The sequence below is a fragment of the Watersipora subatra genome, chromosome 8, assembly GCF_963576615.1.
Source record: "Watersipora subatra chromosome 8, tzWatSuba1.1, whole genome shotgun sequence".
Classification (NCBI taxonomy): domain Eukaryota; kingdom Metazoa; phylum Bryozoa; class Gymnolaemata; order Cheilostomatida; family Watersiporidae; genus Watersipora; species Watersipora subatra.
The window spans coordinates 19,678,749-19,690,986 of record NC_088715.1 but is presented as its reverse complement, the minus strand read 5'-3'; the positions used below and the strand labels follow the sequence as shown (position 1 = coordinate 19,690,986).

Here is a 12,238-nt window from a genome sequence, read left to right as displayed (position 1 = left end):
AACTTAAGAAAACTTACAGTAATGCATCTTTTAGCCTGTTCCATGCCCTTCCGTTATGTTACATTCTATTTTGATTAATGAGAAACTGAGCTTACATTTGCTATAAATGTCTTTAACGCAGAATCACATAGCTGCTGGCCATAACAACTTGGGAGTTCTTTACCAGACTTGGGACAAGCTTGAAAAAGCGCTGCACCATCTAGAGGAAAGTTTAAAGATTCGAGAGAAGGTCAGTGTAAATGAAGACAGTGTATAGAGCATTAACTACAGCCTTTGCTTGCAGTAAGCTAAGACATCATACTCCATCTTAGAGGATCCATATTAGACTGGCGATAAAGAAACTTGTTTCAGGGATGTGACATATTCAAGTAAATTCTCTGTTAGTTTAGTTTTATTGACACAATATAGTCCGCATCCAAAATACGGTACTCTGCTTGAACCTAAATTGATAAGATATTGGTGTGCGCGCGAGAGTGGGTGTCCTGTTTTATTTCATCGATTAGTAAAAATATAAGATTAAGCAAAAATACATATAATTACAATATTGATCAAATGAAAAAAATGAAAGCTTAATTGTTACATAAGTATGGTGAGATGAAGCCCTAATGCGCAGCACGTCAGCGGGTTGAGGTGCTGGGTCCACTGGTCAATGCATCTATAAAATTCATTCAGATATATTTTTCATGTTCAACCAACAATGGAAGTTAAAATGACCTTTTGTCTTCATGTTTGCTCATCCATGTACGCCTTTTGAATAGAGATGATTGTACAGTATGTTCTTCTGTGATACTGTATCCTTGATCGGTGTGCCCGAGTCGGTTCTACTGCTAGATTGAAAAGGTATCTAACTGGTTCAATAGTCAACCTCAGAATTTGTTCCGAGTATCGCTTTATTATATATGATGTTGTGAAATTGACCATTTAAAAATCTTTTGAGCAGGAGAAGAACAGATGTAGGGTGGTTTTGGTCTACGCGAAAGAAGCAAATTTGGATGCCAACAGAAAACAAACTAAGAAAGTTTGCTAACAGCCAACAGGAAGTGATGTCGATTTTGTAACGTGAATTTCAACTAGATAATCAGTGTTTCCGGGATGCGCGAGTTTCATTCGTTTTATTTCAATTTGAGCAATTCCGAATGCGGTAATGTTCTGAATCCTGCTAAGCATGACAAGACTGTGTCCCTAGTTATTGGATTTTGGGGTCAATAATTAGCAATGTAGTCTAGTCTTTTCACCAAAGCTCTGGCGTAAAATGCGCATCGTGTGAATGTCTACTGAAACACTTAATTGCGTAGTAACTCAACATATACGCACAACTCCAATCATTGAAAAGTAGTGAATTATTCAAAAGATCTGGTTCATGGATGGTCTATTGGAGATACTTTTCAACCATCTGATTGAGTTAATGTTAGAAATTGAACTTCATCCAATGAGATCAGGAACCATCTTTATAACAGTGTTTATGCTGGCACACAATGACATTGATTGTGTAGCTCATGGTACTGGAGGTAGGTGTACATCGGTCATGGATATTTACAGATTAAAGAAGACAACATGGAGGCAGCGCATGATTGCGCCTCAAGCCACCACAATATTGGAAATACGCTGGCAAAGTTGGGACGCTATGAAGAAGCCCTTGGTGAGCTTATTTTCTGCTACGTGCAATTACCAAGAATTGCACTTAGGCCAACTGTTATGATACAGTTGACATAAGTTTCTATTTCATTAACTTTGAGAAACTTGCCTGTCCTTGATCAAACCTGGCTTGAACATTGTCTCAGGCATGGAAGCCTTTGCCATCCGTCTGTATGATTAGCCTTAAAGATGTTCTTTGTCTATCTCTCTCTCTCTTGTACTCCTTTTCTCGCTCTCTATCTCTCCCTCTCTCTTGTACTCCTTTTCTCACTCTCTATCTCTCCCTCTCTCTTGTACTCCTTTTCTCACTCTCTATCTCTCCCTCTCTCTTGTACTCCTTTTCTCGCTCTCTATCTCTCCCTCTCTCTTGTACTCCTTTTCTCACTCTCTATCTCTCCCTCTCTCTTGTACTCCTTTTCTCACTCTCTATCTCTCCCTCTCTCTTGTACTCCTTTTCTCACTCTCTATCTCTCCCTCTCTCTTGTACTCCTTTTCTCACTCTCTATCTCTCGCTCTCTCTTGTACTCCTTTTCTCACTCTCTTTCTCTCCCTCTCTCTTGTACTCCTTTTCTCACTCTCTATCTCTCCCTCTCTCTTGTACTCCTTTTCTCGCTCTCTATCTCTCCCTCTCTCTTGTACTCCTTTTCTCACTCTCTATCTCTCCCTCTCCTCTCTCTTGTACTCCTTTTCTCGCTCTCTATCTCTCGCTCTCTCTTGTACTCCTTTTCTCACTCTCTATCTCTCCCTCTCTCTTGTACTCCTTTTCTCACTCTCTATCTCTCCCTCTCTCTTGTACTCCTTTTCTCACTCTCTATCTCTCCCTCTCTCTTGTACTCCTTTTCTCACTCTCTATCTCTCCCTCTCTCTTGTACTCCTTTTCTCACTCTCTTTTGCTCTCTCTTGTACTCCTTTTCTCACTCTCTTTTGCTCTCTCTTGTACTCCTTTTCTCACTCTCTATCTCTCCCTCTCTCTTGTACTCCTTTTCTCACTCTCTTTCGCTCTCTCTCTCTCTTTTACAGTCTGTCGTTTCTACAATGACTGCCTATGGTTTAGACTTATCACAGATTTCCATGGAACCCTGTTTTCCTCTCATCTTTTGCCATCTGTTTTTATCCCCCTCATGTTATGCTTCTCTAAATCTTTGTATGTCAGTCTGCGTCTGCCCTGATTCCTCTCTCCTTCATAGAGTTGAATTATTGATTTTACCATCTCCATAAAGCTGCCTAATGAACTAAAAATAATGTATAATCATGCGCAATGTGTGAAAATTCGTCAGTGTCATCTTGTTGACCAAACCCCAGTGTCAAGACATATTCATACTTTTGCAGAAGTTTACATTTTGCAGAAAATTGCTTGCTTGCGTTAGATTTTCTGTTGCATAACTTCAATCCATATTGGATGAGCAAACATTGCAAAATACAGAGATGCGCAAAAGTATAGGACCGCCCACAAGGCTACAATAATCTAGTATTTCTGAAATGTATATATAACCAGTTGTAATATGCATACATATACATATTTATATGGCGCCTTACAGTGCTTCGCGTTGCGCGTTCACAACTCGAGTTGTACAACTCGAGTTGCCGTGTTGTCCAACTCGAGTTGCCGAATTGTACAACTCGGCCTGGGTTTATGACCTCGAGTTGTGTTACCTATACGCAAAACTAACACGGATTCGTAAAGAAAGCAAAGTGAGTAATTGGGGTGTCTCATTTACAGAAATTTAATATTAATAATAATAATGATTTAAATATGTATACATATTTAAATTATATATTGGCGAGATTTGCGCATATTCATTTCTATAAATATAAAGAGACAAAAACAATTGTAGAATGTAAAAAGCAAACTAAAAACAATCTATATGAGAACCGAGCAGCGAATTTTTTTCCCAAACAGGTTTACATACGGCAGTAAAATTTTGGCTCATGATTGGCTTTAGTAATCGAGTTTTAGTAATCAAAACCTACATCATTACATTGAAAGTCAATAGTTATAATTAGAGAGGAACACAAAATTCCAAAATATTATTCAAAATGGCTTAAATTAATGAGTTTTAAGTGAGCGCCTCTTACGTTTTAACAGCACTTTTTGAATGATAACATCAGTTTTGCTACGTTATTTAGAATTTTGTGTTCCTTTCTAATTATAACTATTGATTTCTAATGTAATGATGTGAGTTTTGGTTACTAAAACTCAATTACTAAAGTCAATCATGAGCCAAAGTTTTACTGCCGTATGTAAAACTGTTTGGGAAAAAGAAATTCGCAGCCAGCCGGGCAACTTCTTTTTCAAATGAAAAAAGAGTCATCTCTCTAGAATCTGACAAGAAACTGAATGAACACCGAAAATGAACATAGAAATTATTTCAACGGCGTTTAATGATGCACAAAAAAATTCCATATAGCTAAAGAAAATAAAATGATGAGATGTTCTCAAGCCGAGTTGTTGAACTCGAGTTGCTGTTGAAAGAACTCGGCTTGGGTTTTAATGAACTCGAGTTGTGCAACTCGAGTTGTACAACTCGAGTTATATTTACAAACTCGAGTTGTGCAACTCGAGTTGTACAACTCGAGTTGCAAACTCGGCACAGTATAATTCTAATAATTCGCTATTAGTTCTAGTTTTACAGTACATACATAGTTTAATTTCTATTAGCTAACGGGTGTCTATTTATATACCATTGTTAATATAACCAGATCTACGGTTATTCTACCGTAATACCAATATATTGCGCCTTACTTTTGAAAAGTCGTGTTGCGCGTTCACAACTCGAGTTGCACAACTCGAGTTGATCAACTCGAGTTGTGAACGCGCAAGGCGAGGCACTGTAAGGCGCCATATATTTAGGTGTACATACGTATGTGAGTCTGTTATCTGAACTTAGAGGTGACAGCATCAATGTTGCCAAGTTCCATTATTAAACAAACAATCGTTGGACAATCTTTTCACTTTATGCATGACCTTGACTCACTCGTAAAAATCATGTCAGCAATTTCAGCACTTCAAAGAATTTAAACTAACAAATGTTATAGCGAGGCGGATCACCATCTCGGCAGCGTTTGAGAATTTTATTTATTTTCAAATTTGGAACGCTTTAGTAGGAAAATTAAAGACAATTCATTGCATTGTGTATTGTTTAAAATGCCGGCTTTTTGTTGTGATATAAATGTATATTAATTTATTGGCAGCAATTTCATTTCAACAGAAATGTTTTCAAATTATGCCATACAACAATCATAAAACAAGAAATGGTGATTTCAATGGTAATTTTTGCTGTTTCATCCACCTTTACAAAACTTACCCTTTTTGCAGCTCATTACCGAAAAGAGCTTGAAATCAGAGAGAACCTCGGCTCTGACACGACAGGTGCAAAGGTGGCCATGTCTCAAGTTTATGACAAGCTTGGTCGAACAGCCGAGGCTGAAGAGCTCCTCAATGACAGTAGGATGTGACCGACAGCAAATCGTGACATGATGCTTCACAAAACATCTCCTTGCTCTTGTTTGTCCACGTAATAATGTGTAATCCTCATACGCAACAGTGTGACACGATTATGGCTTATAGCGGGCATTTTGGAAAGAATTGGTAAATGTCATCCTAATTTCGTACTATGTTATTTGCTTATCAGTCATTTATATTCCAAATGCTCTTTGAGCTCAGCACCTGTTTTCACATTTTTATCTAACATAGTTTGTGTTTAGCATAACTGGCAGGTTTGCTTTGTATTGGTTTTTTATTAGGTCACAACAATCAATTAAGATTATTGTTATCCTGTTTCAATATGGCTGCATTGGAAATGCACTGGATTTTAAACGTCAAACTCCATCAATTTTATAGTATGAATTACTGCTTAACATCAAATACAATTGATAGAATTAATATAATAAGGTAATAAATCAAATCAGTCAGCAAATATTTATATCACAAAATTCATAAAAAAACATTTAGCATCTATCATCCTTTTTCCTGCCAGCTCTGAGCATGCCCTTGTTAGTTCTTGTTACCATTATACCATTGTACACGAGGTTGGGCCAGGCAAGGTCTGGAGTTGAAGACCTCTCACATTGATCCCACTTGTACCAGATATTGAGTTCACTGAGCTCTCCCTGTAAAAAATGGACAGCTTAGGTTGCTTACAAGCATTATAGTCTGAACTTCCTTGAACAACTCATGTAAAAACAGTGTACAGTAATCCTTACTACTTTACGGATTCAACAACTGCAGCTTCACTGTATCACAGGTTTTTGTTGGCCATCATTTTTAGACATATAACAATACAATATCAATATTTACTATTATAATCTATATATATACTCTCAGTGTTTGTCAGTTGGTCTGTCATTCGAGCGCCCAGTTTGTTCTAATAGTTTTTGGACCAAAAGATTCGCTTCGCTCTGGATTGTAATTCAGAATCTCCAGATCTGCCGGCAGAAATTTTATCCACTTAGCCACACAGTCTACTCGCAACACTATGGATTAATTGCGCACACAGTCATTACACCTGCCAACCTTTAATGACGATTGGTTAAAATACCTAGGCTTCACATTTGAACTAATTTACTACAAGAAAAATTTTACTAGAAGAATATTGCATGCCCAGACTGCCTCAAATGGTATAATATAGGTATATATATAGCTTAAACTGAATTAAACTTATCGCACTCACAGAAATAAACAGACATTTTTATTTAAAGGTTAGATAGTTGATGAAGGTTTATTTTTTGGGCAAATTTCTCACTACCCGTGAAACGTCGGGCATTCGGCAGTCTTTTCTATATTAAGAGCCATGGCGGTTTGTCCGAAGCCACATTTTAAGCATTGGAAAAGTTTGCCCCACAAGAGAATTGAACTTGGATATTAATATTTCCAGCCAAGCAAGCTACAATCTGCACCAATCAACCGCCATATATGTGGGAAAAATTTTGCCCATAGTTATTACACACGATAATCTCTCACGGCATAGGAGCCTGCCAGTGTACTAGTCTATAGTTACAAATCTCAGTGCTTGTCTTTCTGTCATTCGTGTGTCCAGTTATAGCAATAAAGTAACAAAAAGGAATGAAATATCCGCGCCACAGTAAAATTGACTCAGAATCTCCAGGTCTGCAGGCAGACTTTCCATCCACTAAGCCACACAGCTATGTACTTGCGATACAATAGATTAACAATGCCCACTGCCATTACATCGGCCAAAATATGCATAACGATGTTGCATCACATGTAATAATTACCAGCCAGCTCTTATTGTAGCGACTAGGTGAATACCAGTGTTCCATCAATAATAAAAACAGCTTATAAACGGTAGCAAGTACTGTTGTGTAAAGACAATGCATTAGGTAGGATAATGTACTTTTTATAAGATGTTTTTTAACAATGGTGCAGCGCCGGGCATTCATCTAGTCTTTTATTTAACAAGAGCCACGTCTGTCTGTATGTTCAAAGACACACTAAGAGCATTAGAAAAAATATCGTACTACACAAGAATCATACCCGGATATTCACATATTTAGCCGAGTGCGCTACTATCTGCACCACTCAACCACTGTCCCACGTGGAGGTATAATTGTGCACATAGTTATTACACATGATGTTCTCTCACAGCACACTAGACTACCAGGTACTAGTATTAATAATAACAGCCATCTTATTACATTGTGGAATGACTGTGCACCTAGTTATTATGCATGATGACCTCTCACAGCACACTAGACTACCAGGGTACTAGTATTAATAATAACAACCATCTTGTTACAAAGTGGAATAATTGTATACATAGTTATTACACATGATGATCTCTCACAGCAAACTAGACTACCAGGGTACTAGTATTAATAATAAAAGCCATCTTGTTACATTGTGGAATAGTTGTGCACATATTTATTACACATGATGATCTCTCACAGCACACTAGACTACCAGGGTACTAGTATTAATAATAACAGCCATCTTGTTACATAGAGGAATAATTGTATACATAGTTATTACACATGATGATCTCTCACAGCACACTAGACTACCAGGGTACTAGTATTAATAATAACAACCATCTTGTTACATAGTGGAATAATTGTGCACATAGTTATTACACATAATGATCTCTCACAGCACACTAGACTACCAGGGTACTAGTATTAATAATAACAGCCATCTTGTTACATAGTGGAATAATTGTATACATAGTTATTACACATGATGATCTCTCACAGCACACGAGACAACCAGGTACTATTATTAATAATAACAGCCGTCTTATTACATTGTGGAATAACTGTGCACATAGTTATTATGCATGATGACCTCTCACAGTACACTAGACTACCAGGGCACTAGTATTAATAATAACAGCCATCTTGTTACATAGTAGAATAATTGTATACATAGTCATTACACATGATGATCTCTCACAGCACACTAGATTACCAGGGTACTGTCAGTGTGTTAGTACTATACAATATGCTCAAGTTCTAGCTTAATATGAAAGGGTTTTTATATGATTGGCTCAAGTTCGGACAAATAGCGAAAGGATTGTTATGTGATTTGTTAGTTATGAATTATGTGAGCAAACATATTAAAATGTTTACTTCAACACACTAGATGTGAATGTATATACAACTAATCCTGAGACGACTTCATCACAAGCACAAATGTAACACAGAGGTCAATGCAGCACGAGGTCAGTTCAGAGGTAAACACAACTCGATGGTAAACACAGCACAGAGGTCAACACAGTACAGAGGTCAGCAAAGCACAGGAGTGAACAAATCAAGAAGGTCAATCAACGCAGTACAGGAGCCAAGGCAGCACAGAGGTCAACACATCACAGAGGTCAACACATCACAGAGGTCAACACATCACAGAGGTCAACGCAGCACAGAGGTCAAAGCAGCACAGAGGTCATCATGAAGGTCAGCCAACACATCAGAGGTCATTGGAGAGGAGCAAACGGTCTGTTGATATGCAAGTCAAGCAACAGGCTGATCAAGCAACAGGCTGATCAGTCAGCAATAATAATAGAATCTACCATATATTTTTCAAGGCCGCTTTCAGCTACAAAATAAATTCGATGATCCCTCATCATTTATCTACATAGAATTACCAATAAGCATTTTTTTTTGTCATAATGCTGATTGAGTCAACAAAAATTTTCATTGACTTGACTGATTCGATTCTCATCCCAGTCATGCATCTGCGTTCAACTCTCGTAAAAACTCTCAGATCTCAGTAGGGGATATACAAAAATTCCACATACAGAAATTTATACACATGTACTTACACATATAGAAAGTCGTACACCTGTACTTACACATGTAGAATTAAGGTAGTATACAAAGCACTTTAGTTATTATGAAGTGTACAGAGCACTTTAGTTATTCAGAAGTTCTCAAATCATGGTTCATAATTAAAAAAATCCAAATTCCTAATTTACCCATTTCCTAATAGGTCTTGAAAGTAACGCCTGCGGTGTAGGAGGGTTGACTGTACTACTACAATTTGCTGGTTTTCGCGGACTCTCTCTTCAGTAGTGATTTTACAGTTTTAGATTAAAAACACCAAAAATTTGTGCGAGCCTATTGTAATAATAATACATACTCAAGTATGGTAGCTCAAGCATATCTCTTCTGTTTGGTAAACCCTAAAGCTACAGTTTGGTAAACTCTAAAGCTACAGCTCGGTAAACCCAAAGCTACAAAAAGCTGGACATAACCGAATGTCTGAGAGCCCTTTGGCTATAGACGGCAGTGTGCAAATCAATGTCTGTAAGTTCTTAGTCTATGTACAATTACGGATACCTTAAGATCTTTAAGCTATGTTAATATTGTTGCCTACTGATAAATTTAAAAAATATATATAAATTCTGTATAAAATTATACTAACAAATTATATAGATGACCAAATTTTATTTTAATTATCAAGATTCATTCCCTCTCTGCTGCATATATGGCACTTTATTCCGACCCAGATTTATCGGAAAACTAAATATACTGTGACCATCTGAACATGAGATTTGGTACAGAAGTAATTTTAGCTAGATACCCTTCCTAACACCACTAATGGTCTTTTAGTGATTTGAACCATGAGATTTGGTACAGAAGTAATTGTAGCTGGATGCCCTTCCTAACACCACTAATGGTCTTTTAGTGATTTGAACCATGAGATTTGGTACAGAAGTAATTTTAGCTGGATACCCTTCCTAACACCACTAATGGTCTTTCTGTGATTTGAACCATGAGATTTGGTACAGAAGTAATTGTAGCTAGATACCCTTCCTAACACCACTAATGGTCTTTTAGTGATTTGAACCATGAGATTTGGTACAGAAGTAATTTTAGCTGGATGCCCTTCCTAACACCACTAATGGTCTTTTAGTGATTTGAACCATGAGATTTGGTACAGAAGTAATTTTAGCTGGATACCCTTCCTAACACCACTAATGGTCTTTCTGTGATTTGAACCACTGACCTACTGATTATATGCCAGCGCACTAACCACTGAACCACGACTGCTCCACCATTTAGCCATTAGTTCATTGACATATTGTGACTTTTTTTAAAGTTTCTAAACAAACAATAATTAAAAAACTTACTCTATTCTTGGACTTTTCTGCTATCGGCTTACCTGGAATATGCTCGTCTCACCAAAATCATCTCCCCTGCCTTGATCGAGTTGTCCAATCACAAATCTTCCACCACCGTCAATAACTCTCGCTTTGGAGAGAACTTGAACGGCAGCCTTTGACTCGTCAGAGACTTGCATTAGTTTTGAAGTACTAGTCCCTGAGTAAGCCCTCCATCGGCCTGAAGGGTGAGAGATGTTTACTGACATATTTATTAGGCTAGTGTCAGTAAAAATATAAAACAATTTTATTATATTATATTTTTACTGACATATTATATCTTTATAATATATATTATATAATAAATATTTTATTATATAATAAAATATCATATTTTATATAATATATATCATTACGTACTATTATATGTTATATAAAACTATTTTCTATATATTATATTATTATTTATATTTTATCATATATATAAATATGTATTATATATAATAATATTATATATATATTGTTATACGTATATTATATACAAAGATATATACTATAAAATATTATATTTTATATTAGAGTGAAAAAACCGTCTCTTTACACTGCTTCTGGTGCTTAGCAGAATGCGGTTGATGTTTTGATGGCCATCTACCATGAGATACATTCTTGAAGGAAGTTTACACAATTGCTGCTCAATGTTGCTTGGAAGGATTGTCACAAGTTTCTCAGAACTAGGACATTACCAAGAATTAGTAGCACTTATTGCTATCACATCAAACTACTGAACATCCTCCACAACTTTTTATTTAAGGGTTTAGCACTAACCATCGGAAGCCCTCCAAGTCATACAGACAGAATTCCACTTGTTGTTGGTCACGTCTACCCCAGTGAGCCAGTCCTGCCCATTCACCTGAAGCATTTGCTCAGGGAATGTTCGAATGTTAAAAATGGAATCTCGTCCTTGGATTCCTGTAAACAAAGGAAAATTATAGGATATACTCCATCTTTATCAGCGAAATATGTTGCGTTTGCTCGACGAAAAACCATGCTTTTATAATAAATTTTATATTATAATAATAATATAAAATAAAATGTTTTATAAAATATTATTATATATTCTTCATAATATTCATATAATAATATCATTATCTGAAATAACAATACAAACAATAATATTTATAATAAACGTTATTATTTAGTATAAATATTAAATAATCTCAAATAGCCTCAAATAATCTTTTCACCAACTCAGCATATCTTCTAAAATCTCACTTATGATTAAAGAACACTTTGATAAAAAAAAATTGTTAGTTGTACGAGTCAGGAAAACCACAAAAATATATTAATAGTATGCACCAACAAACTACACAAGCTCACTCTATCTTTTTTGATCAGGAAGTGTTCCTAAGTAAGGTATATCCTATGTTACATTGCTATTGTCTAGAAATTAGTGTATAGTGAATAGTCCATTCTACAACTATTCAAAGACAAGCGAAAACACACCATATGATATGACAGTTCCGTAGTGGGACTGTAGTCCTCGATCATTGCTCTTCATGGAAAACCTGACAGTTATCTCTGCTATAGGAGGAATCTTACGAGGAGGGTCGTAGATGACATAGTCTTCAACTGTGTTGGGTACCATGTAGAGGTTGAAACAGTCGGACAACGCTAAAAAAGTGACATCTGTCAAACTTACAGCTGCTGACAAGGTGTATGAGATCGTGTAACAGATAAAAGAAATATTCTGATACACTAGGGCACTCATACGATCAGCATCGACTCGATTAGTGTTTGTTAACTCTTTTCCTACCAAATTGATTTCTTTACCGTTGCATAGTTACACATTCGGTAAAACCTAATATTTGACGATGACTAATTTAATTTGTAGGTTATTATTTAAATAATAACCAACCAATTAGTCATGGGACCAAAAACTGTATTTAGAAGAAAAAAAATAGGGAAAGTTATTTGTACAATTGACAACTTTTATATAATACACACAGCATGCTGAAGTAACAGCAACATTATACAAGACAACAATG

At 36.3% G+C, this 12,238-nt stretch overlaps 2 protein-coding genes across 3 annotated transcripts in view; one reads left to right on the top strand and one right to left on the bottom strand.

The window, feature by feature from the left end:
* The window catches only part of LOC137401394 (tetratricopeptide repeat protein 28-like), a 37,909-nt gene extending 32,395 nt beyond the window's left edge, over positions 1-5,514 (top strand). Inside the window, exons 22-24 of the mRNA XM_068087721.1 lie at positions 122-229; positions 1,540-1,639; positions 4,952-5,514. Coding sequence (XP_067943822.1) covers positions 122-229; positions 1,540-1,639; positions 4,952-5,091 — 348 coding nt within the window. The 3' untranslated portion in view covers positions 5,092-5,514. The remainder of the gene's footprint in view (positions 1-121; positions 230-1,539; positions 1,640-4,951) is intronic.
* Positions 5,515-5,583: 69 nt separating this feature from the next.
* The window catches only part of LOC137401395 (sushi, von Willebrand factor type A, EGF and pentraxin domain-containing protein 1-like), an 85,368-nt gene continuing 78,713 nt past the window's right edge, over positions 5,584-12,238 (bottom strand). For both annotated transcript variants that reach the window (XM_068087723.1, XM_068087722.1), the window contains 4 exons: positions 11,697-11,864; positions 11,019-11,162; positions 10,256-10,434; positions 5,584-5,745 (listed from right to left, as the gene is read on the bottom strand). In XM_068087723.1, the coding sequence (XP_067943824.1) occupies positions 5,584-5,745; positions 10,256-10,434; positions 11,019-11,162; positions 11,697-11,864 (653 nt within the window). The remainder of the gene's footprint in view (positions 5,746-10,255; positions 10,435-11,018; positions 11,163-11,696; positions 11,865-12,238) is intronic.